This window comes from Centroberyx gerrardi, chromosome 15, assembly GCF_048128805.1.
Source record: "Centroberyx gerrardi isolate f3 chromosome 15, fCenGer3.hap1.cur.20231027, whole genome shotgun sequence".
In the NCBI taxonomy this organism is placed as follows: domain Eukaryota; kingdom Metazoa; phylum Chordata; class Actinopteri; order Beryciformes; family Berycidae; genus Centroberyx; species Centroberyx gerrardi.
The window spans coordinates 19,015,137-19,040,790 of NC_136011.1; the positions used below are offsets into that span (position 1 = coordinate 19,015,137).

At 41.8% G+C, this 25,654-nt stretch overlaps 1 protein-coding gene across 1 annotated transcript; it reads left to right on the top strand.

Moving 5' to 3' along the window:
• The first annotated feature begins 503 nt into the window (after positions 1-503).
• On the top strand, positions 504-25,254 carry LOC139920084 (coiled-coil domain-containing protein 6-like). Its single transcript, XM_071909993.2, has 9 exons — positions 504-783; positions 1,944-2,093; positions 4,203-4,331; positions 5,071-5,174; positions 7,064-7,224; positions 9,658-9,814; positions 11,463-11,563; positions 18,192-18,310; positions 23,943-25,254. The coding sequence occupies exons 1-9, from the start codon at positions 529-531 to the stop codon at positions 24,138-24,140; spliced, it is 1,374 nt and encodes a 457-aa protein (XP_071766094.1). The 5' UTR covers positions 504-528; the 3' UTR covers positions 24,141-25,254.
• Positions 25,255-25,654: the final 400 nt, after the last annotated feature.

The window sequence follows — 25,654 nt, forward strand, 5'->3', positions numbered from 1 at the left end:
AGCAGTAGTAGCAGCATTCAATTGGAAATTAGTAGTAGTAAGTAATAAACAAATCTATGAGCCTTCTCTTACATGGGTAAAATAAACCCACTTTCAAAGCAGCCCCACCAAAGTTTTGGTTCCCATGTTTCAATGTTTAATTTATTTACATGATGTAACCCTTTATAAGTGGGTCCTTTAAGCAATGCATTTTACTTTGGCACTCTGGTGGTGGAAGCCTACTTCCCACAGAGGAATGACACAACCTTGTTGATTTTGAGCATTTCTTTATAGGGTATAAACAGATTAACGCTTGCATTGATCATCCCACATTATCACATCATTCTACCTATGGCCTTGCTGCATGATGAGGAAGATGAGGTAAATTCAGGCATCTGTCAAAGGATAGATTGAGCAGTACTGGAGATAGCCTGAAGGTGGCGCTATGTCAACACGCGTGAGCAAGGTCACACGGTGTACGATTCTGCTGTCTGCTCCACAAACGCTGCAGCTGCCGTCGTCTTCTCCACTCCACACTGTCGCACAGCCATGGCGGACAGTGCAAGCGAGAGCGACACCGACGGAGCTGGGAGCAGCTCGGCCACCCCGATGTCGTCCTCCGCTTCAAATTCGGGAAAACCGAGCATAGTCATTTCACAGTTTCGTTTGGAGGAATTGACGAACCGTCTGGCCTCGTTACAACAAGAGAATAAAGTTCTGAAAATTGAGCTGGAGACGTTCAAACTCAAGTGCAAAGCCCTGCAGGAGGAGAATCGGGACCTTCGCAAAGCTAGCGTCACCATTGTGAGTAACGTTAGCTGACTAGCTAGGTGCTAGCCTTTGGAGATTGTGTTTGCCAATAAGTTAGCTAACGCTAGTATTGTTTGTTTGGTGCTAAGTAGTTAATCTTAACACGTTTAATTGGTTATACAGACAACTCAATTACATTTGAATACACCAGTTGGGTGTTTGCCAGCTCAACTAACGTTAGCTAGTTGGCTACTTGGCTAAATTAGCCAGCGAGCTAACGTTAGCTCGATGGTTGGGCAACGGTGGTCAGCAAGCTAGCTTGCTTTGTTTTGTTTTGCGTTGCTAATGTTGGCTAACATTAGCTTGTAAGCTAACGTCAATTCAAACTGTGGTCAATTAGGTAGGCACCCCACGATGCAACTTACTAGACTAATGTTCGCTATGTGTTCAGGTGATGAGTCGCTGTTAGACATATTGTCACCACGTTATGTTCAACAAGGATAAGGTAATTGGGCACTAGTAATAGCCTAGCAGTAGCATTGGCATGGACCAATGCGTCATATGTCCTCATGCTTGATTTATCAGCCTCAGCTACATAAAAGGTGTAACCGATCTCTTGAAGAGGTGGGGAGCATGTAGGCCAAACTCAGCTAGCTAGCTAAGTGCCAAGCTTAAATGTTGCCAGTCAGCCACACTGCACTCTGTCCACCCTTTCTGAATCTATGAGGCTTAGCTGGCTATTTGGTTTCTATTGTCCTTCTCATTGTGCTTGAACAAGTGACAAATTATCCCAGCTTGTATAAGAGAATTTGGCCTTGATGTCAATGAAGAAAGAGGATGGAGAATTTGAGAATGGCACTGACAAGGACAATCATATCATGACACCATAGCTGTGGTAGTTGTCCTAATACCTTTCTGTAGTGCCCCCCAACTGTTTCACTTCTCCCCTCACTGTCGGTTTCCCAATATTGCAATATCTCTTGAGTCATTGGGGAAAATTCTGCTTCCTCTTTGGCTAGCAGACCTCACTGCAGCAGATGTTGGTTGATTAATGTGTGTATGTTTGCATGATGTGTGCCTTATGTGCAGAAAGAACTCATTAGAAACATTTTAAACAGGATAGGTGATAATCCAACATTTTGTCTTACTAGAACTACCAGTCCAGTTCAATAATGCTTGCCTCCGCAATTTTCCTCCATCTGTCTGTCTTGCAGCAAGCAAGAGCAGAGCAAGAGGAAGAGTTTATCAGCAACACCTTGTTCAAGAAGATCCAGGCCCTGCAGAAGGAGAAGGAGACCTTGGCAGTCAACTATGAGAAGGAGGAGGAATTTCTCACCAACGAGCTGTCAAGGAAGCTCATGCAAGTAAGTGAAGGGAACAGGGTCGTGTTTAATCCACTGGCTAAAGTGACTTTTACCAGTCAGATTCACTTTCAGAATAGAGAATAAAACTCTGTCAACAGTTTGAAATTTCATACTGTTTGATGTCCTATAATATATATACCAAATATCACTATGGTACCAATATTTTTTTAATGCCAAGCCCTGCACTCTGAGGCATTCAACTTATGCCAAGTATTTGGCTGCAGTATTGTCACGCTTGTTCAGTGTGAGCCCATTGGGTGTGTGTCTGTGCACACATACACGTGTGTGTGTGTGTGTGTGTGTGTGTGTTGTTCACAATAGCAGTCAGTGCATTACTATCAACTGTATTGGTACTTGCCTGAAGGCTGGAAAGACCCAAGATGACTTCACTGCGGCTGCTAGCTACTCTAAATGACTCTCAAATTACTCTCCTGTCTCTCAGTTGTTTGGTCCGATCTATTTTCCACGTCTTATTTTCCCAACTGCAGAGCTTACAGCACACATGCACTTTCAATGGCTAGCTGTAGGCCTGACTAATGGTTTGTTGATGTGTAAAGAAGCAGGAATCTGGATGGACCACATGCATGTGCCTCAGCAGACCCTGCTTAAGGTCATACAGATGGACTTGTTGTTTGGGCTTTTGTTATCTCGCCTGTTCTCTAACATTAAACAGACCTGCATCTGCTTCTGCCCCTAGATTTGGGTGTGTGTGTGTGCATGCGCACACGCATGTGTCATACACTCAAGTAATGCTGGAGTGAGAAATGAGCAATTGTGGTAATTAATTCTCTGGGTGCTTGTGTGTGAACGCTTCTGTGCAGAGGCAATTTTGTAAGCAGAGTCTTGTCTGACTTGTTTTTTCCCCATTACTTTGGACGGCGGAGTTTCATTTTAGTCATCCAAAGCTGACTGGACAAATGATGCTAAAGTGCCTCACGGAGGGATTAGAATCAATGCCCCCCTTTCAGCACACTGTATGGGTTAGATACACTATACACTGTAGTTCCCCCTGCATCCACATCTACCATACACATGCATACCTTTGTAATAGCTGCTATTGCCCCTGTTTGGGTCTTGTTTTAAGAGAGGAAGCTGATAAAATGCCTCAACCTGTTTTGGTTATGGATTTCTTATTGTTACATGAGAAAGATTTGAAGGTACAATTTTTTTCACATATTTAGTCTTCTGTAGAGCAGGCCTACGTACACATGTACACTTATTCTCACTGCTCTTCAGTCTGTGACTGAAGGACAGAAGAACTCAACCAGGGTAAAAAAAATCTCTGCGAGGTGTGTATGGATTGAAAATGAACAGATGCATGTGCGCACACCTATACACAGACTTCGTCACACTTGCCATTCACCACACTAGCACAGTAGGGGTGGATGCCTGTCATACTATAGCTACGATGGTAATAGGCTTGGCTAAGATGAGGCACTACATCAAAATGATTCCTAAAAAGGTTAGTCTGTTCATTAGAGGGAAAATGGCTTGACTGGGTGTGGCCTAGGTCTATGAACAGTTATTTCTGCCAGGACACTGGGATAAACAGAACTTGACCCTGTATGAATGCAGTGATTGTAAGTTGAAAGCAAACTGTTTGTGTTGCTGTGAGATGTTTTAGCTGTATTATTGTGTTTGTCATTTTTTTCCCTCTCTCCAATCTTTTCCTATAAATGAACAATGTGCACTCCTTTCCCCGTAATGAGTAATCATTTATATAATCCATCGCACAGCCGTCCCATTTTCAACCAGTGCTGAGCCGCACCCTTACTTTGTATTGGTAAGCTGCCAAAGGTGGTTACTTTGGTTGCCTCTGGCAGCCAAATCATTATTTCACAATGTGCATTCTTCTGGGAATTTCAACCATGAATCAAGGGGAATTGTACAATTAGCACCCCCTTTTGATAAATTCATTCAATATGACTAACCACCATGATCTGACACCAGTCTGTTCACCACGGTCATCAAATTGTTTCTATGTGACTCACCATAAGTCTCCTCTCGTCTGCTCTCTCCCTTCCCTTCTGTCTCATCTCTCTCCGTTCACTCAACTCCTATTCTCCTCCTCTTTCCATCCACTGTTTTCCCACTCTCTATCCATCTCAGCTCCAACATGAGAAGGCGGAGTTGGAGCAGCACTTGGAGCAGGAGCAAGAGTTCCAGGTCAACAAGCTCATGAAGAAGATCAAGAAGATGGAAAATGACACCATCTCAAAGCAGCTCACCCTGGAACAGGTATGCTCATCACCAAAGAGCAAGAAGATTAAGTTTCAAAGCCTGATTGGGAATAATATATGCCTGAACTTACCAGTCTAATTATTTTTTGCAGTGGTGTGAGATGCACATAAATTCTAGTGTTATTTCTCCAACTGAATACTTACTGGAAAGAACATTTTGGTCTATGGCTGGGTTAAATACATGCGTGCTGAAACCACCCCATCATGTTCCCATGATCTAGTGATGGGATTCTATTCTAGATGTGCATTCATGCATTAATTGTTGCTGCTCACTTAAACAGCCGTGTGTCAGGATGATGCTTGTGTAATGCTATCATACATTTTGCCTGGATGCAGTCATAACCATTAAGCTCACACACAAGCATGGAAGTCTTAGTATGGAGTATGTCTGTGTAGGTTAATTTCAGTCATCCAGGTAGTAAGATGTCTTAGTATAGAGGCATGTTTACCACAACAACTTCTTCCTCCCACCGGAAAAGCACTAATAACCAACTAATGAGCCCATTTCTTATCAGTTGGCAATAAAGAAATCTCTGGACTATCCTACTCTGTTGTTTTCTATCCATTTTGCTCATTCGCAACCAGGCACAGGGCTGTAGAACGATGAAAGTGAAGCTTATCTTGGCAGAGAACTTGGGTTTGCAGTGCAGCACTGTGTGCAGTGCTGTGAATGCATTTTGACGTCAGGGTTTTTCTACCACTGAATGTAAGTCTCTGTGTTCTCTCTTATTCTCCAGTTGAGGCGTGAGAAGATCGACCTTGAGAACACATTAGAGCAGGAGCAGGAAGCTCTGGTCAACAGACTGTGGAAACGGATGGACAAACTGGAGGCTGAGAAAAGGTATGTTTACCGTATCGATGTCCAGATATGGTGGAGCTCTTACAACCCCCGCCTTGTGTGTCTGGGTACAAAGTCTACCTCAGCCCATTTCCACCTTTGAGTATTTTTGTGTAAAATCAGTAGAATAAAATTGAATACCAACTACTACTAACAGTAATGTGGGAGGGACGTTGACAGTAGCGCTGGAGAAAATGAAACTATGCCGATTGTGTCTTCAGTATCGGGATCGGCCCCGATCCAACTCCCAAGCACTCATACAACAATATGAACTCTGCAAATGAAGCCGTTGTGATATCGATATTTAAATTACTGGCATTGTTTACTTTTATTTGATTGAATGTTGTTATACAATAATGTTGATGGTCAGTGCATAATTTGATCAAATGAATAAATAAATATGTAATAAACAATTGATGACTGTAAATTGAGTAGTACCTGGATCAGTACACATATTTGCCGATCCTCTTAAAGTATCTTCTTATCGATCTACTGCCCGTTATGTTGAGCCTATCTACATTTTACATATGGGAACACAGTTATCTAGTTTTGCTTTTTTCCATAAACACCTCAAGTTGTGCCTTGAGAAACTTTAATGTACCATATAGGGTAGTAGTGTGTAGTGTATGCGTGCTGTTACCAAATAGAAGCGTCTCAGCGGCTCCATAGATAACTTCATCTCCAACATTTATTAAGCGACATTGGTTTGCGTATCCTCTATTTTGTTAACTGACATGTTAATAAATGACCATAGTAAGCAAAATCGTGGCATTCATATACATTTATATGGCTAAAATACAGAACAGACGGATAGTAGTCTGACAAAAATAGAAGCCATGCATATCCATAGTTGCTGCTCCAATCCGGCTCCATTTCAGATCCAGCAACTTGCTTTTCTTTTCATTTGGACATGGAAATGTAAAGTCAGTCTGATTTTTCATTTAATAGGCATTCTTATATTTCCTCAATATATTTTACTGTGCTGTTTTTGTTATGGTTGAATTAATCGGGCCACACATGGAGTGAGAACAATTTTCAATCATACGTTTTTTTAATTAAACCACATTATAGATGTTGCAGGCTTTGCTTTGTCAGCCATTACTTTGGAAGGTCAGATCGCTGCACTGACTGTGGCTGGATTTTCAGAGTGATAACTATCATTGAAATAAACAGTAAAGCCTATATAGGGCTATTTCTCATGTTGTACTTTCTGATTATGGCCACCAACAGTGAAATGTTTCAATTTGATGGTACTGATGGTAATGATGACAAAGGCTAACAAAACTGAACACTATCAAGAAATTCTTCCTTTTTGGCCTAAGTCTAAGGACTTATCTCTTAAGAGTAATGGAGTTATGTTGCCAACTCGCTGATGCTGCTGTTTGTAAAGGAGCCTGATCAGAGTGTGGCAGATAGATAGAAAACAAGAGAGCAAAGCACTTATGTTGAATTAATATTTAACATTATGTGATATAGTTCAGCTTGTGGTAATGTTAACCTGCAAAAGGGGAAACTGAACAATACAATTAAGCAAAAACCAAAAAACAGCCAGTACAGTGGTAATGGTAGTAACCTTCCTAACTCCATGGCAAGCCTTCAAGTACTACAATATCGCCGTAATGTTTATTTTTTCAGCTCAATTACTATACATGTTTTTGTGCAGAACTGACATTTTCTCATATTTGGAAAATGGACGGTATTTGGAAGTTGTCAACCAGAGATACAAGATGTAGCTATTTCTTGGCCACATCTTGTGTAGGCTTATGTAAACCTCAGGGATCTAAAAATGGGCGTATTTAAAAACACTTGCGTCGTCATGCCTGTTTTGCCCATTATTTTGGTAGATGAATCATGGTGACTTAATATTGTGTGTGTGTGTGTTTGGTCACCAGAATCCTTCAGGAGAAGTTGGACCAGCCTGTGTCAGCTCCTCCCTCCCCCAGAGACGTTTCCATGGAGATCGACTCACCGGAGAACATGATGCGGCATATCCGCTTCCTGAAGAATGAGGTAGAGAGGCTGAAGAAAAGCCTGCGCACCACCGAGCTGCAGCGTAAGTGGCCAATCCATCTGTCACATGATCCAAGGGGGGGGTAACTGGTAAAAGTGAACCCCAGATAAGCAATGCGGGGCAAATTCACCCTATACCCAGGGATGGGTCGTTTTACACAGACTGGAAAGAATGGGATACTCTTGGGCCTTGTGCAGATACAGCCTACAGTCTTGTTGTTCACTTGTCATTTGTAGATATGTTATTTGACACCCAGACACTTTAGGATTTGTGCAGATGTGAAAGTATTCGATGGGTATTAACAAGCCTCTGAGAAGCTCCATCTTGGCCATAGAGCTCTGTTTTGTCTTTATCTTTGATGTAGTTGATTCCCTCAAAGATATTCACTCCCTAAATATATTCTATCCCTATTGACTCTATTGTGTATATAAAACCTTTGGAAGTTTGAAGTCTGTTTTCCCAACAGTATCCCCTACTTAGGCTTTGGATTATGCTGTTTTCATCTGAGATATTGTACATTATAAATCACATTACTTTTTTGGTGAACATGGCAAACGTAATTGATGCCCATCATTTGGACCAAGCAGTGAATGCAGCCATTAGCGAGCTACAGCTGGATGGGAGGTCTAGCTCGTTATTCTGATAAATGCCCCCAGAGGACGGCGGTGGTCTGGGGGTCGAATCACTGAATGACGAGAAGAATCTGAAAGAAAATGCTCCAATTACAACAACACCTGCCTCCTCAGTAGTGACGCTACTGCTGTAGGGAACATCAAAGAAAATCCCCAGACTCTTTGGGTCAAAGAGTCAAAAAGTCATGTGAGGACCTGGCAAGGAGATTATATGAAATGCCAGAAAACTGGGTTGGAGCTCGTCTTTCACAAAATCTGCTAGTGATTTAAAGAAATCAAGAGAGGTTTTTGATATTTTGCGTGTTGTTGCTTGTGACAAGGGAAGAGCTAAGTTGTAAACCGTTTGTATTTGTAGGTCATAGGCTCCCACAGCCAATTTCTTAATGCAGATTGATGACTAAATAGGCATCGGGTTTGTATTTACATAACTTCAGAAAAATGTAGGACAGTGTTATGATTTAATCCGGTCTTGTAAATCCTGAAACACCAGCATGTACTTGTGCACACACTCGGTGACACCACTCCCATTCCAAACTAGGCTCAGCCTGTTTGAGCAAGGTCAACAACAAGTTCCCCTTTTCCTGGCATCTCTCTTTATGAGCATGTTGCTGATCAGTCCCACCTGCCCTAATAAACTCCCACTTGCGCTGCTTTAGTTTGTCTCCCTGGAACATGACACCGCTCAGTAAGGGATATAGACCAGCACAAAGATCGGTGAGGCCTTTGGTACTAGGAACTGAAACCCAAATTATGCCTCTGCGTCATCAATGGTGTTTGCAGTTGCACTGATCGCAGAGCTTTTCATGTTTTGTGAGTTCCGCGAATGCACATATAGGAGGCCAATCGTTCTGCTTATTCTGTCTAGGACACCACTCATAGTAACCATCTTTGAGTCATCTTTGAGGCCTACAAAGGTGTTGATGGGAGGCTGCTTGTACAAAATTAACGTTTTTTTCTGTTGGGAGTCTTTTTTTGCCTTTTTATAGGAAATTCTTGCTATTCAATCAAAATTTGTTTTAACTATAGGCTATATACAGAAGACAGTCACATTAATGTGAACATTGACACACTGTTCACTTGAGATACAATGGATTGTATTGTTGATTTCTAGTATTGAAATTTTGGAGCCGTTTTGTCTCTGGTGCCACGAGTGCAGAGTTTGCAAACCTCCACTGGCTCCACCAACCCTCAATGCAGCTACAAATTTAGCTTCAGCCTACTCTTAAGAAATTGCCTCTTGGACTCTTCGAAGTAGAGATCATATTCGCACGACTACGAGTGTAGTCCAGAGAGATTAATAACATGAGTCAAAACACATGCCTGAGAGCCCAACACCACTGAGACCATTCTGGCTGTACTGTGTTTTTGCCACTAGAGGGAGCTGTCACTCCAACCTCTAACCTCAGTTTGCACCACATGGTCCAGGAGGCTGAGGCAAGGACTAGGCAGTGTTGCTACTAACAACATGATGAAATCATGGTTACCTCATAACCCCCTGTGTTATTAGAAGCCGACCCACCCTAACTGTATGGATACTTGGTCTTCTTTGAAACAGAACTAACACACTGGTGTGCACAAACTCAGAAATCTCTGAAGTAGACCAATGGAAAGGCTAGAAATAGGGAAATGGGGGGCCTTTGACTGTTATATTTTGAAGGCAATTATGATGCATCTGCACAGTCTTGAAATGGACATGGAGGAGAGGCCTTTGTTTTTGTTTTTTACCCTTGCAGGAATGTTGGACATAATATGTATTGTAAGTGCCATTCACGTCAAACCAAATTGGCCAGGATGTGAAACGATCTTTTGACTGATTCCACTTCTGTTGTTTGTCCCCTCCCAGACACAGAGAAGCGTGCCCAGTACATAGAGGAGGAGCGACACATGAGGGAGGAGAACATCCGGCTGCAGAGGAAGCTTCAGAGAGAGATGGAGCGCAGGGAGGCCCTGTGCAGACAGCTGTCAGAGAGTGAATCCAGTCTGGAGATGGACGATGAGAGGTAGAGGAGGGAGGGTGGATGGATGGATGGATTTGGGGCAGCAGGGTGGCGTAGTGAATAGGAGACTGTGTCCATGTGCAAGACACTGAATCCCTATCAGTTCCACGGCTGCTGTTCTCTAGCTGACCCTGCACTCCGACCTCCTGTGGAGGCAGGCAAACAAAAAGAGAAGTTAGCTATGGGGTTCAATAAAATATTGCATGGTCACTGTAATTATGGATGAGTGTGGGAAAGGATTAGAGAAGAATTAAAGAATAGTTAGAGAAAGGTAGTGGCACAAAGGCAGCTACAGATGGATGACAAGAGGTAGAGGATAGAGCTATGGACAGATGAAAGTAGGGTGTGAAAGGTAGTTGGAGGAAGCTAGAGGTAGAAATGATGCAGACAGCTGTCCAAAGAATGAATTCACAATGATAAATTGGGGTGCGTTTTGAAATTCAGTGTTTTTTACCAACTCACATCAACACTAACTAGGCACTAAAAAATGTTAGGACATTTGGTGCCAACTTTCTGTACTTAATAGACCATCAGATACACAGCCAGTCTCTATCAGTGTGCTGGTATTCAGCTTTATTTTTGATTGGCAAGGTAACGAAATGCGGCACATTAACCAAGACTGTTGGCTGCATGTCAAACACACAACCCACCCAACACAAAACAGCTCAACACTGCCTCACTGGTTTTTCCATAAAGCAAAGCTCCTGAAGGCTGGGTAATGCTGACATGGTATTCTCACTCTGCTAACATTGCCTAACGTCAAGACATTTACATTGGCATAGTTTCACTTAGCCCTTCCTTTCTTTGCTGCCTGAGGTGGCCTGAGGTGGTACACTTGGTTCAGTGTTTCAGTTTTATCATTATCATATTAACCAAATAATTCAAATGATTTATGTAGCCTAGCAGTTACAATTTCTGTTAATCATTTATTTTGACATTTATTTGCAGAAGAAAATTATAGCCGGCTTTAATGGGGAAAAACCAGCAGAGGTAAAATTTTGCCAGTCACAAAAAATATCAAAAAAGTATGATATTAAAAAAGAAAGTGGTAAAGATCAAATGCAAGGTACAGATTGCCCAGCCCAGCCAATACCCAGCCCTGATTAAAGGTGGAGAATTGAGGGTGAGGGCTGAGGGGATCAATAAATAAGCCAGATGAGGATGGAATGAACTGAAATGGGGAGGATGGTGGTTAAAAAATGGTTTAGAGGTGATCCTGTTTGACTGCTGTCAGCTGTCAGTGAATGAATCCCCTCCCCAGAGACAGAATTTAGTAAAGTAAAAAAAAAGAAGAGTAGAAGTGATGAATTACTTGGCTAGGAAAGGAAACCTGGGAAGGTACAGCTAGGGAGAGAGAATGTAGAGAGGCACAGTCACTTATTTTAATGGCTTCATGTAGCAATTAGGCTGGAACTAGCACTTTTTCAATGCCATCTACCCTTTTGAAGAGAGCTTTTCATAGAGCATCTTAAGGGCTTATCAACAACTTATAGTAGCGATAAATCTTTAACACCCCCATTCTCACTATTACCCCAAAAAGTCCCTGTCCTCACACATTTTTCAACCCCTACGATGTACAAATTGTTTTCTTGTTTTGGAAAAATTAGGAGCATCATGAATGTTGGTAAACGTGGCCATCTCATCCCTTCAGGTACTTCAACGAGATGTCTGCGCAGGGTTTGCGAGCGAGGACTGTGTCCAGCCCTATCCCCTACACCCCCTCCCCCAGCTCCAGCCGACCCATATCACCTGGTAGGTACACTTACAAAAATGGCCATTGTCCAGGAGATACAACTCATTGTCGTCGGTATATGACGTCAACTGTCTGACAGGAATGGGTGTCACAACTATAAAGAACACCTTTGATATCAATTTGTATGACTTGCTGCCAGAGGACAAGATGTGTCCTGTTGATAGGAAGCTAATCATTAAAATGAACAGCGATATATAGCCTCAAATCTGGAGCAACCATTCATTAACAAGTTTAGGTTTCTAAAACCGCGTCTGGTAAAGCCGTAAATGACCCCCCCAGTATAGGTTATAGCAGTGCAATGAAATTGTTTGCCCTTGTATAGTCTGTGTAATCAAGATCGTCGTATCTTATCATATCGAGCTCAGTTTCATAATAGATTTTGCACTACATGCAGTCCTTGGCAGTGTCCAAGTCAGTAGGATTATAAAAAGTTATGTTTGGATTATGTCCCCACACATAGCAAAGTCATGTCCATGATTAAGCTAGTTTCTGTCGTGCAGAAGGAGATTCTACCACACAGTAATTCAGTAGTTGACTGGAGTTGTCCTTAGCAACACATGTTCAGGCTTAGTTATCCGATGTAACACTGAAAGATTCGTAACATGTACATTTCAGTGTTACCTAAAACATAACACTGAAAGATTCTAATTTATTAATTTGACTTGGATGGTTCTAAGTGGGCAACAAAACTGGAATAAAGCTATTATTTTCAAGGGAACTCTGGTTAAGTAAGGAGTGTTTGTTAGTTTGGCTGAAGACCCAGTGGGGTTGTGTATCAGGTCCGTCAATACTTAGTGGCTAAAGATTGATCCCATAAGTTTGTGGTACCTGTCCATGTTGCAAGAATGAGCTGGACAGCCACCTGTTGACATTAACAGAGTGAAATGTTGAAGTGAGTTGAAGCAGAAATATCTGACTGTAACTACCCTTCAGGAACAGTGGTTCATCTTTTCAGCACCACCATTACATCACAGCACTTAAGCCTAGAGGAAGACCACATAACTGTTCAATACCCTATTCAAGTGTATCCTTTCTCTGAGAAAAGGAACATCTGCCATTGGCTCAACTCAAGAACACCATGAGCTGTAATGATGTTCCCTGTGGCTAGTAAAGGCAGCAACATAAAGGCATTTGATGGTAATTCATTTCCATTAAGGTCTGAGTCTGGCATAGCAGACATTAGCACATAGCATGGTCATGTTAGCCAAGCTTTAAAAGTCTCTGAGGCCAGAGATACACAGGATGTTTTCATAAATGTGACATGATGTTCTGACTCTGATCCACTTCACTGGAACATAGCGCCAAATAGCTAGTTTACATGGCAGATATGAAAAAGTGAAGATGAGAAATTGTCAGTATGTTATCACTTAAACATGTGAACTATCAAACTCTCTCACTGACTCACTGTTGCATGGTCACAGAAATGTTTTAAGGCCACTAAGACCCAGACTTTGCACTCCTTATTTTTGGGTGCTTGTAATATTTTGATCATCTAGGAATTAAGCTTATTCATATTGTTGCACTCATAAGTTGCTCTGGATAATAGCGTCCACACAATGCCAAAAATATAAATGCAGCAGCAACATTTTGGCACAATGTGGTCTAAGCAGGAGTTATTTTCAACAGACGGCTTGAAAAGATTTCACTAACGTTGTGAATATTTGAGCACTCTTCTGGACTTATTCCTTCGCTCCAAGTATGCTCCGGAGATGATGTTCTGTATGAAGGCACAAGAATTGTGGTAGCACTGTTAATCTACCAACAATCCAGTTTTGTGCGTGCTGAAAAATTCACTCATACTGAGCTAGTCACTCTACAAGATTTTAATATTTTTAGAATGGAAGTTTCCAGGGCAACCGGCAACCATAGTAGCCTGTGTGTATAATTTACCAGACAAATTGGTTTCCACCAAAGTGGCTAATAAAGCAGACACATTTACCACCTCCTAAACATTTGACTAGTAATTAATTTCTCACCATACACAAGATCTAAAGATTTTACTAGGATTATGAAAACTTTCCTGAGACAGGCTTAGTGCTGTAGTGTATACTTGTCTTATTAACACCAAGCTCTCCCTGATGACTTTACTGTAACAAAAGTGATGGAACGCCTTGTTACTGTAAGTAGCTATGTCATGTGAGTACCAGGGTCATCTCCTGTGTCTGTGAAGTAGGTCAGGCTTGAGGAGGCGGTACGTACTTGAGGAAAGGAGTCTGCTTTGTCTGGCTGTTTGATCACTCCATGTGTCCCACGTGTCAAACAGACAGGGGTCGAGTCATTTTGGTGTGATTCAGAAAGGTATCGGATGCATAAGCTTCTAAGATCGTATTACAGCCCAAAGGTTTACTTTAGTTTACTTGCATAGTGATAAGATGTAGAAATGAATGATAAAACAAATGCAGTAATAACGTTATTACCCGTATTAACTTTATTGGGAAAAGCAGCTCCACAGGTGGTTGGGCCTCATTGCCATGCCTGTGTTGTTTATTACTCCAAGTTTCATGGTTCTTGAGAAACACTAATTGCCAAAACGCTATATATCCATTTTGGAATGAATAATTTTTACTTACTTAATACTTTTTTTGTTCGCTTGTTTTTTCAAATGGGTAGTAGGCTATGACATTGTAAATGTATTCTTAGACTGGGGAGACACTAGATGATTATTGGGCGATTAACACCATATTTGGCCTGTCCGGCAATCGGAAGGGAAAACCCTGATCTGAGACTTGGTTGGGATTGATGATCCGCATGCATTAGTGGTAGTGTGAAGAGTCTACAGATTCAGTCTTACCCACATTGATCGTCTGACTGTAGATTGATCCAAGCCACCCTAGTAATATCAAACATATTATACATGTTGTTACTTACGACTCAACATCTGGACGGGTCCTGAAGCGTGTGAGGACTACAGATTCATTCCAGGAGTGTAGACCGCCATTAGCCAATGATAGCAGAGTTTACAGTGGAGTGGAAGAGTTCATAAAAAAATTATATTAATGTTAATCATTAATGAAGTCAGCAGGATAAGCTCAGTTAGATGCAAAAGTTACATAAAAATGTTATATAATGTTATATATAGGCCTATATGTTAATAATTAATGATAATAACACAGGGATAATAATTTGGGAAGTCCTGTCCTACAATGAATGTAAGTTACTAGCCGAAGTACCATTACTTTTTTTTTTCTGATGAAGCCTACTCACCTCCAGCTCTACTGAGAAGTGCACAGCCTATGTTGACAGTCTGTCTAACCATGGCTTTACCCAAATTCTTTTTTATTTTTTGTGTCTGTGTTTTTCAGTGCATATTAATGCATGTTGCTGTAATGTGCATATCAGTACATGTTGATCCACGTTGGATTGCCCGATTTCACGTGAGATTAAAGGTCCTGATGTCAGTGATGTTTCGGAAGTCAGCAGGATAAGCTCAGTTAGATGGTTAAGTGTGTGATACCTGTCCTGTCTGATCATCTAGTGTGGACATATGTACAACTGAGAGACAAAACAATCTGAGAAATATGTAGTCATGTGTGTGATGCAATGTGTTTTCAAAATTGGTTTGGATTTTAAGTTTTGGGTGTCCCCAGTCTTTCACGGCCTATATAATACTTAGGTTGTGGTATGCTATGTCCCTAGCTAAAACCAACACTTGGTTCTTAACATACCGCAAGTTTAATCACTTTTGGCAACTGTACCAATTCTGATTTAATTTACAGCAACAATTATTTGGCATGGGTTACCTGCAAGGTACTACTAACCACAGTAGGTAGCCTACAGGTTTATTAATTGTAGATCAGTGCATTTAGCTGGTGTGTCAATTAAAGTATAACTGTAGTAACAATAGCTATAATAACATCTTGATTACTTGAATTTTTTGCCATAAAAACATGGTCTGTGTGATGATGTGACTTCTCATGTCCATCGCACAGGTTTGTTTTTGGGTTTTTTTTTTTCATACAGCCCAGTCTTAAAAAATTAAAGAGGCAGTCATAATGTTGTTGATTAATTTTTAAAATCTGATTATTGAGTTACCTGCCTCGATGCAGTAATGTTCAAGAATAAATTGTGATGCATCTAAGAATCGATTAGCCCCCCACCCCTAGAGAGGAATAGAGGAGGAAATGCAGTTTGATTGCACTGTGTAAGATATACGGGCCAACAGTTTCAAGGACCTCATTTAGAAACTTGGTGGGGATTGTATCTAGAGGGCAGAATGAGGAGTTCATGTGGGAAATGATATCCAACAACGATGGAAGAGAAATGGGTTCAAGATGACCCAAGTATCGGAGGGGACACTAATGGCACAGAACAGTCTTAGTATTATCCACTTTCGCTATAATATACGCCAAGAAGTCCTCATATTTGTCAGAAGATTAATCAATACTGAGATTAGGAGGGCAGATGACAGAATTAGTAACATTAAACAAAACCCTGGAATTACAAGCATTCTTAGCAATGAGATCAGAGAAGAAAGATGATCTGGCATCCTTAACAATTTTCCAGTACTCAGCCATGGTGTCTTTCAGAATGTGAAGGTTAATTTGTAATTTGTTTGCATTCCATTTTCATTCGGCCGTTCTGCGTTTTCTCTCAGCAGTTTGAGTGTGTTCATTTAGCCACAGCAAAGTTTTAGGTTTAGCTTTCTTTACTGTCAATTTGGCAACAGCATCCAGAATGGTTCTACAGCTGTTGTTAAAAGCATTTACCAGCTCCGCACTTAAAAGCTGACCCAATTCAGGTTCACTGTACTTGGTGACCTCAGAAAAGGCTTGAGAGGAATTTAAGGCAGAGGGTTTAAAGGTACGAGAGTATACAGGTGCACTAGGGTTGGTCATATAGGACGATGATATAATCTTTAAAACTAAGGTCTTATGATCAGATGGGAAAAGATCCAACAGTTTCAGATGACTATGATATAATAGATCTACACTCTTTCTTAGTGATGCTAAAAACAAATCAATCACACATTAAGTACAGTGTTTCCCACAGAATTTTGGCAAACTGTGGGGGGTCACCAACGGGGGGGGGGGGGGGGGGGGGGGTAGTGCCAGTGCCATTAGTAATTTTGTGCTTTTGTAAGCAATGCAGTCATGACTGCATATTATAAATACAAACAAGCCTATGTTATTGATTAATGCTTATATTTATGTTGTGGAGTTATATTTTTCCTAAAAATTCGCTCTTGCTCTACTATTACCATGCTACCTCTGACGTTGGTTGTTTCTCATCATCTCCTGTTTTGTTTAAGTAAAGGGTGTAAACATACAGCAAAAAATAGGGTGTACGCATGCAGCTAAAAATAATGGTTGAGTCGCATGAACGTTGGGATACAGTCACGTTGCATTTTCGCTCATACTGCAATTCGATAAGAGTTCTACAAAGGACGGGTTGGGAGAATTCATTAGTTCACTGCAGTGACGGAGCTGCTGCTGAGGAACTGATGACAGAAGTCCAGAGGACCCCGGCGCTATTTACAAAGACCATCGCCTCTAAAAATGTTGAAAAGAAACGTGACATACCGGTCAGAATCGGAAGAGCTCTTGGGATTAGCGGTAAGGCAGTTTACTGACCTGGAAGCTAGTTAACTCGCTAACTTTTGCTAGCTAAACAGAATAGCACCATGTCTTGGCCAACCTGACCGCAAATGCGCTATTATCCTATGTTTTTATAATACTAGTGCAGTGCCCGTTCAAAACATGCCTTTTCGGAACGGGCCGATTGCTTGGCCTCCGGTATTGCTGCTTGCAGCTTTCTCGAGAACCGCTCATCCAAACAACTTCACACTCGACAGTGCGCTTCCAGTCGCTTGCTTTGAGCCCTGCTGCTGCACAGAGCGCTGTTCGCTTCTTTATTCAAAGTTTGTTAATATTGAACGTGTCGCGTGTCCAATCCGACATTGCACGTCCTTGGGTCCCCAGCAATACACCCGCCAAGTGTGAAGTAGATCGGACGAACGGTTCTCGAGATATGCGAAGGACACACATGGTGGACACACATGGTGGTGTGCGGAGTCTCCTACTGGTAAAAAAAAATGAATAGCTTCACTTGGTGGCCATTAGTACAATTAGCTCTCATATAAACAAAGCACAATAATGTAATGAAAGCTCCGTATAAGAGCATTATTGATTCTGCTGGCTCCTCTCTCTTTTGCGGCAATTCATGAACCCAAATCGATCGGCTCTGTCATTATTTACTTTAGAGAGCGAGTAAAATAAAAGCATGTTGATAAAGCTCCATTGTTTTCTCTGAATATTTGGCACCAATAACGTTGTAGTGTGAACGCTTGAGCAACAGCATATCATTATAGTTTATAGTTATCTTTATAGTGTCACTCTTTGTGTGAATGGGCCTGCTACAAATGCGTTCCAGGTCGTGGCTTGTGCTTCGTTGAGAGACGTCCGCAGTATCACGTAGTGTGTGCGCGGTTTGTTGTTGTGTATGTATCTTGTAATTTTGTTCACCTGCCCGGGTACTGGAGATTAAAATGAGATGTTTAGCTATATCTCTGTACCTAATACTTACGTTTTTATTCTACATGGTCCTGTTAAATATACTTAAAATGAATAACTTGGTATAAGTATCGATGTGCAACTTTTTCTCCATGTGTGTCTCCCCCCTGTCTCACAGGTCTGTCGTATGGCAGCCACACAGTCGGCTTCACCCCTCCGGCCACACTGTCCAGAGCCGCCATCTCCCACTACAATGCCCCCGCCCTGCACGTCCACGGCTCCTCCCACGCCGTAGCGGTGAGTGAACCCACCCACCTCTCAATAACCATAAATCACAAATGATGTCAGAGCTGTGAGGTTTTGTTGATGATTTCAGGTTTTTTTTTTTTTTTTTTCAGTTTCATTATTTTTAGCCGCACAACAGCAGGGGCTCTATGGATGGTATTGTCGGTCGGTCGTTCTGTTCATCACTTTATGGGTCACGTGGTCCGCAGGGAGTTAGACTGCAGACTCTCAAGCGGGAGGCCCGAGTTCGATTCCCGGCAGAGACGCTTCAACAAAATTCAGCGTCGCGGGGCTGTTAGAATCGCAGTCTTGTTCTCCCATTATTTCATGCCGTTTGTGTTGTCCTGAGAACATCTTTGACAAAGGAGCCAACCTGTTTGTTCATTTGCTGTATCAGTTTGCCAGATTAGGGAAATTACCATTACCTTTTAGTAAGGGTGCTCTGATCAGGATTTTTGGGGCCGATCACCGATCGCTGGAAGCAGTATCGGCCGATACCGATCACCGATCACGGGATCTATTTGAAGCCTTCTATTCATCGTGTAGCTTTATTTATTTATTTAACTATTCTTAACAACATTGTATATTAAGTATTAAAATTAAGAGATGAGAAAGTATCATGAATTGACAACTGTTTATTGGCAGGCAACATGTGCAACACATTCCACTCTCTCACAACTTAAACCATAGCAGCTTGGTTATTGGGAGCAGCTTAGATCTTAACAAATATAGCTTTCCTGTGGAATAAAATAAATAAAATTTTATAAAATAAAAATTTGAATAAAAGCTAAATGTGCACAACACACCAAGTTAGAACAATATAGGCCTACTGAGGCAACAAAAATCAATTCCAATAGACGGAAAACACAGGGCCTTTATCAATTTACTCCAACTTTAGAGACTATAAAAACTGTAACATAACAAAATATTTTTCAATATTAATCTGGATTGAGGGAGCAAACATTCAGAGTCAGAGTTAAAAAGTAAATATTAACATTTTCAGTCCACTCAGTGGATACTGACTAGCACCTACAGTAGCCTATATACAGCTAATCTGCTAGTCTTGGAAACCCAGCTGTATTCCGAATAACGTTAATAACCCTTAGTTCTTCTTTTTGGGAATTCAGACGGTTGTCTTCTTGGCATGGAAAAAAAAATATCCCTCACGCCCGCGTGTGCAATGGGAGGCGAACAGACGGGTCCGGCGAGAGAGAGAGTGAGCGAGACAGAGAGCGAGAGAGAGCGCAACACACACACAGAGAGAGAGAGCGAGCGCGAGAGACAGAGAGAGAGACCGCACAAAGAGACTACTTCTGTTTGGATCTCTTCCCATCTCGTCTCTCCCTAACATTTTTGCAAATTTATTGTCTTTTTCAGACACCTGGTAGAACTGCCAGACCGGTAAAGCCATTTTAGCGGCGCGTAGAGAAATTGTCTTGCGTGTTTTGCATCTTCTGATCAGCCTTTACAGAGACCACTGATCAAACTATTTAGAACGAATATCGGCCGATAACGATCGGTGGCCGATCGATCGGAGCACCCTTACCTTTTAGTCCTATTACTGCATACATAAATAATTTCTCCTGTTCAACTACTGTCCATATTGGAACCTGAGCAGAGTTACACAGAGGAGAGCGAGATCTCACATTCATCTCAGTCCATTCATTGTGTATTATATCTTTCACTGGCCAAGCCCTTTTTATGCCACTCTAAAACCCTGGCAAAGAACACCGGGTTGATTTTTGCACAGATATAATTGTTGGTTACCTCACAAAATAGCCCACGCTTACCATTTATCAAATTAGAGCAGTGCCATAGTCCTAGGAATGTCCCAGTATTGCTCAAGATCTAGTCGGCTGTACATTGATCTATTCAGTAATAGAGTGATAGCTGAATCGGCTGACATGTTCCCCATCATTTGCTTCACTTAATCTTTTTTTTTTTACAATAGGATCATGGTCCATAAAAGCCTCTGTGTCTGCCTTTGTTCCATAACCAACTGTTGGTGGTATTTTCAGTTTCAGTTATAACTAGGCCAGTTACACCAACAGTACATTAAATGAAATCTAGTCCAACAACAGGATCATGGTCATGTCACCTCAGGTCACGTCACTCAGCAGGTTTTGTTATCTTGTGTGTGTTTTTGCCTGAACATGCAGAATTTTCTTGGCTCAAATTTCATTCCAGATCTGCTTCCATACAGTTAGTTTGCGATGGGTTTGTGAAAGTGTCTCAGCACGAAGATTGCCTTTGTTCCTTTAACTTAGAATCGTACAAAGATCCATTTGGTTTCAAGATGCTGTTGAAACCAAAGGCCATAATGTCCTGACAATATTCATGTCACCATAGAATGATCATTTAAGTGAGAAGTGCTGACAGAAAACCATAAAAAATAAGCGCTATGGAGGAAGGAAGGACTTTTTTTTTTTTTTTTTTAGATGAGAACAATTTAGATTGAGTAGGGTTGGTTTTGTACTGTAATTGCTGTAAAACAAGGTGGCAGAATACAATATAAAGCCATATTACATTATATATTCATTATGTTGTGAAAAAATAACACTTTAGCAAGCAGGCTATGGGTCTGTTAGCTGGGATGCAGTCTGTCTTGGTTTTGATCTCAGTCGGACAAGGTGGTAAACAGAATAGACAGAGGCCCCTTTTGACCCGAGTCTCCTGTCCCCACTTATTACTCCTGATGTTGTGAAATGTCTCTCTCGCTCACTCACTCACTCCTGGTCGCTCTCCCAGTCTGGCTCTATTTAGGTGACTGTGACCCAAGACTTGATCAAAGCTGTGAGATCTACCTTTGACCAATGCCAGAGTTTACAGTCAGGAATGCATCATCCATCAGATTATCTGGCCTCATTGATTTCTTTAATCCACAACCCTGGTAATGATTCATTAGGTCCTTTGTTATTTTCAACACTTTTCGAAACTGTGTCACAGGTAAAATGCTGCTGTGCTTTGGAGAATCTGTTTAGCTGATTGTCCGGTTCTTCAGCTAATATTGACACTGATGTTAGCTGGAAGCTTCAGTGTAGGGCTGAAACGATTCCTCGAGTAACTCGATTACTAAAAATCATCGATGCAAATTCTTTGCATCGAAGCTTCGTTTAATCCATATAACTATATACACACTCAGTGATTCGCACGGTTGATTATTACTGTTGCACAACGCGCTGGAGAAAGAGAGAGAAAATAGTGAGGGGCGAAGAGAAGAGACAGGCCAGAGAAAACAACAGAAAGTGTCCAAAGTTTCGGATCCAGTGTTGCCAACTTGGCGACTTTGTCGCTAGACTTAGCGACTTTTCAGACCCCCCTGGCGACTTTATTTCTCAAAAGCGACTAGCGACAAATCTGCCGACTTTTTCTGACCATGGGAAGCAATGTTAATGTGTTGAATCCCAAAGCATTTGGCAATAAATTGGTTCGGCTGATGCCGGTTTTCTCTACTTGCTTGTCTAATCCAGAGAGGTCTGACGATCACAGCGCTTCCCACACACAGTGTAGCTCCTTCCCTCCACTGAGAGCAGGGACTGTAAGATAGGGTCCACTTGTAATTGCTACCGGCATACGCCGAAACTGGCCGGGTGGGCGGAGTCAGCACTCAATATTAAAACGGGATGAGATGAAGGCTAGTAAAGAATGCACGTTAATTATGGCTATATGTAATGGCTAGTTAAGAACGTAAATCAATATGGTGGCTAGTTATGATGTCCCTAAGTTAGCTAAGTTTTGCTCAAGAAAATAACCACAGAAAATAAAATGCTGCAGTCAATTTATGAAAGCCTGAGCTTCATTCATGTTATTATTATGATAGTCACACACATACACACACACACACACCCCACACACACACACACCTACTCCCCTCACAGTGATGCATAAAATACCCCAGAAAGCAAAATATCAGGTGGTGTAAGAAGCAATTGGAGCCTAAAATGCACCAGTCCAATACAGCAGGTATATTCAGTTTAGTTTGATTGCAGTGAGTAGGGTCAGCAGGTGTAGGGCAACCCTTCAACATAGTAAATAAATGTACATTAGCCAGTCTTATGAACTTGTATGATATTTAGGCCTAGTAATAAATATCAATAATAATTATTATTTCACCTCGTTTTCAGTAAATCACAGTGTCGTATGGACAGCTTTGTGCGGACAGCTTTTCTCTTTTGTATATTTACTAGTGCTCTTTAATAAAGCAAAAGTATTTCTTATCCGATTACTCGATTAATCGATGGAATAATCGGTAGAATACTCGATTACTAAAATAATCGATAGCTGCAGCCCTACTTCAGTGTGATCAACATCCTCTCCTCGCTTGGTTGGTCTTCAAATTTCTTACCAATGCCCAGTGGATATCAGCATTAATAATGTCAGTGTTTACCCCAGGAAACCTCATGCAGTGTTTATATACAGACAGATTAAATAACAATTCTCTCAATTTCTGACTATCATGCTTCCATCCGACTCATCACAACTTACTGCTGCCTACCGTTCCTTCCATATTTCCCTTCCCCCCCCACTATCTCTCTCGTGCTAAAGTACACCCCCCGTCTCTCCAGTTTTCTTCCTCTCTGGTACTCTCCATCCCTCCTTCTCGCTCTGTATGTGGACTGTACAGGTCAGCTCTCCCCCTGTCACCAGACCACCCAGGAGTTAAACCAGGCCGCAGCTCAGTCTGGCCGATCAAGCTCAAGCAGATTAATTTTTCTCTAAACCTCCTTTTTTTTCTTTTCTTTCTTTTCATTCCTCTGACTGAAACTACAGTGTTCAGGTCATGACCAATAGCTGGGGGAGAAAATGAGTGACACATGCTCCACCACCTCTCACCCTCCCCCTTTTCTTCTCTAGTTTGTCACCATGGAAACGCTGCGTTGCATAAAATATCTACCGTTTAAACAAATTACATCTCTCTCTCACAGTCTCTGTCAATCACAGATGCTACATCTGTGTCCAATGACAAACAGATACTGGAATCAGCCTGTAGGCACTAAAATCTCACAAATTTTAGACTTCTATTCCACCGGTTATAAATGTAAACCAGTATCAGTGTAATAAGGTCATCATAACCTGTGACTATAAGATCTGTTAATATCTTAAAACGGATTTACATTTTTTTTGTGTTTAAAGGTGCACTAAGCAAGGTTATTACTGTCCTGTTGCACAAAATGACCATAACACATCTGCAGGGGTTTGATAGCTTTCAGATCTCACTTTCTGGCCCATACTGTTTTGGAACAAAAACTCAGTTTAGTCATTGATTACTTAATGCCCCTTATGGCCCTTTATAATTAAGTCGATTTGACTTGACCAGTAACTACAACTGTAGAGCGAGTTGCAGCCAGGCCCAGTAAAAAATGGTTGTCATTAGATAGATCCCAGAGCTCATTGTTGTTTGGACTAAATGTTGTTGAGAGCTTCAGGCCAGCAGCCACATGCACAGCCATCAAAGACAGGCTCTGTTCTTCACCAAGATTCCACAACAGATGACATTTGTGTGCAACAAGCCCGCTCATTATGATCAAGCAAGATGCACAACATAAAGTACTGTTTAATGAGCAGTGTTTAATCACCTGTCGCCTGTCTCTCTCCCTCTCCTCCTCCCTCTCTTTTTCTGTCACCCTCTCTCTTTCCCAAACAGAGGCCCTCCCCAAGAAGAAGCACCAGCCCTGACAAATTCAAACGTCCGACGCCCCCACCCTCCCCCAACACGCACTCAGGGGCCCTGCAGCCTCAGCCTCCGCTCCCCCCACCGGCCCAGCCTATGGTCCAGTCCATGTCCTCCCCGGCAGCTATGTCGCAGCACGCAGCAGCGCAGCAGCCTCCCTCCCAGCCTTAACGCCACATGCGGTGTCTGTCTTTGCGTGTGAGCGCGCCCACCGTATGCCACGACGCTACCGCAACAGCAGCTTCCATCATTACCAGCCCTGGAAGTAAAGTCTCTTACTCTCTACCAACTCCACAAAAGAAACAGCTTCAACAGTTTTGGGGCGGGGGGAAAGAAACGAGTCGGCGGAGCACCCTCGAAGAAGCTAGCCGCCCGCCAAAACCCACGCGTGGCGTTACTTAACTACTCTTAAAAGGAATGGACGGACTGAAAAATAATCGCTTCTGGGATTTGTAGGCCGATTATCTGTTCACCTTCTGTCTTGTACATGTATGTTTTTTTTTTTGTTTTTGTTTTGTTTTTTCTTTGCTTGGGACTTTTGCCGATTGGAATTGTTGTTGTGGCGCTTATGAGATAGCATATATAGCACATGTGTCTCATGGTGGTGTTTTCTGATTGGTTGGATGTTCGGATCGATGGATGGATGTATGGCAAGAGAAATAGATGGATTGATGTATGGATGTGGTCAGTTGTTTCCATGCCTATAATACCACACTCGATTGCAGTAATGTGCTCCACTCCAGCTCACCCCACTCCCTTTGTCTCTAAAGCAGTGTAAGCAATTGCCTCCACCCTTCCCCGCCTCCAAGTTCAACACAGCTTTGATTAAGTCAACAAGAGATATCATAGACCGCTCATCGTCAATATGAGTAACTCCATTATAGGGCATTGATCAAACACAGCTAGCGCCACTATGTTATTTTGTTTCCTGAAAGCATTCAAAGGCCATGCTGCTCTTCAATGAAAAAAAAACAAAAAAAACATCAAGGAGGATGGACACTGGTACATAAACCACAGATAATTGTCGCCTTTTGAGGTGTTTAAAATGTAGTCTGAGGTGTTACAACTTAGTCATGTACTCATGTCTCTTCTCTGCTCTTCTCTCTCTATCTCTCTGGTGTATTTCTGAAAGCTTCTATCATCCCTATGGATATTCCTCATCAGAAAAAGGAAAAAAAACTTAATGCTCTTTACACTAAATATACATACTGCTAAACATTCTAAATGAATGGTACTGTTGAACTAAATTTCTATGTATGATTAAAGCTCTTGAGAAGATGACCAACCTCTGTGTTTTTAAATGGGAGTTTTATGACTAGTATTTGCTAGTTATTTCTAATGTGTGTTGTGAGAACTGTTCTATTGAAGAAATCGTGAACACAGTTTAATATTGGGCCCCCTTTGTTTTCAACAATCAGGCCATTCAATATGAGCATTTTGTTTTTTTCCTGATAGATTGTGATTTTGATGCACACACTGAGTTGAACAGATTCTAACAGGTGTGTGTGTGTGTGTTATCGGATATGGTCTACTTGTCTGTTTTAGCTACATGCAAATGCTGACATATGAACTTTTCCATGTTATGCAATTCCTGAGCGCTCTGGATATTCTGCTTCCCTCCTCTCCAAGGACGCCCCGCTAATCAGCTACAGTAGTTGATGGAAAATTGTTGTGCCTTAAATAAA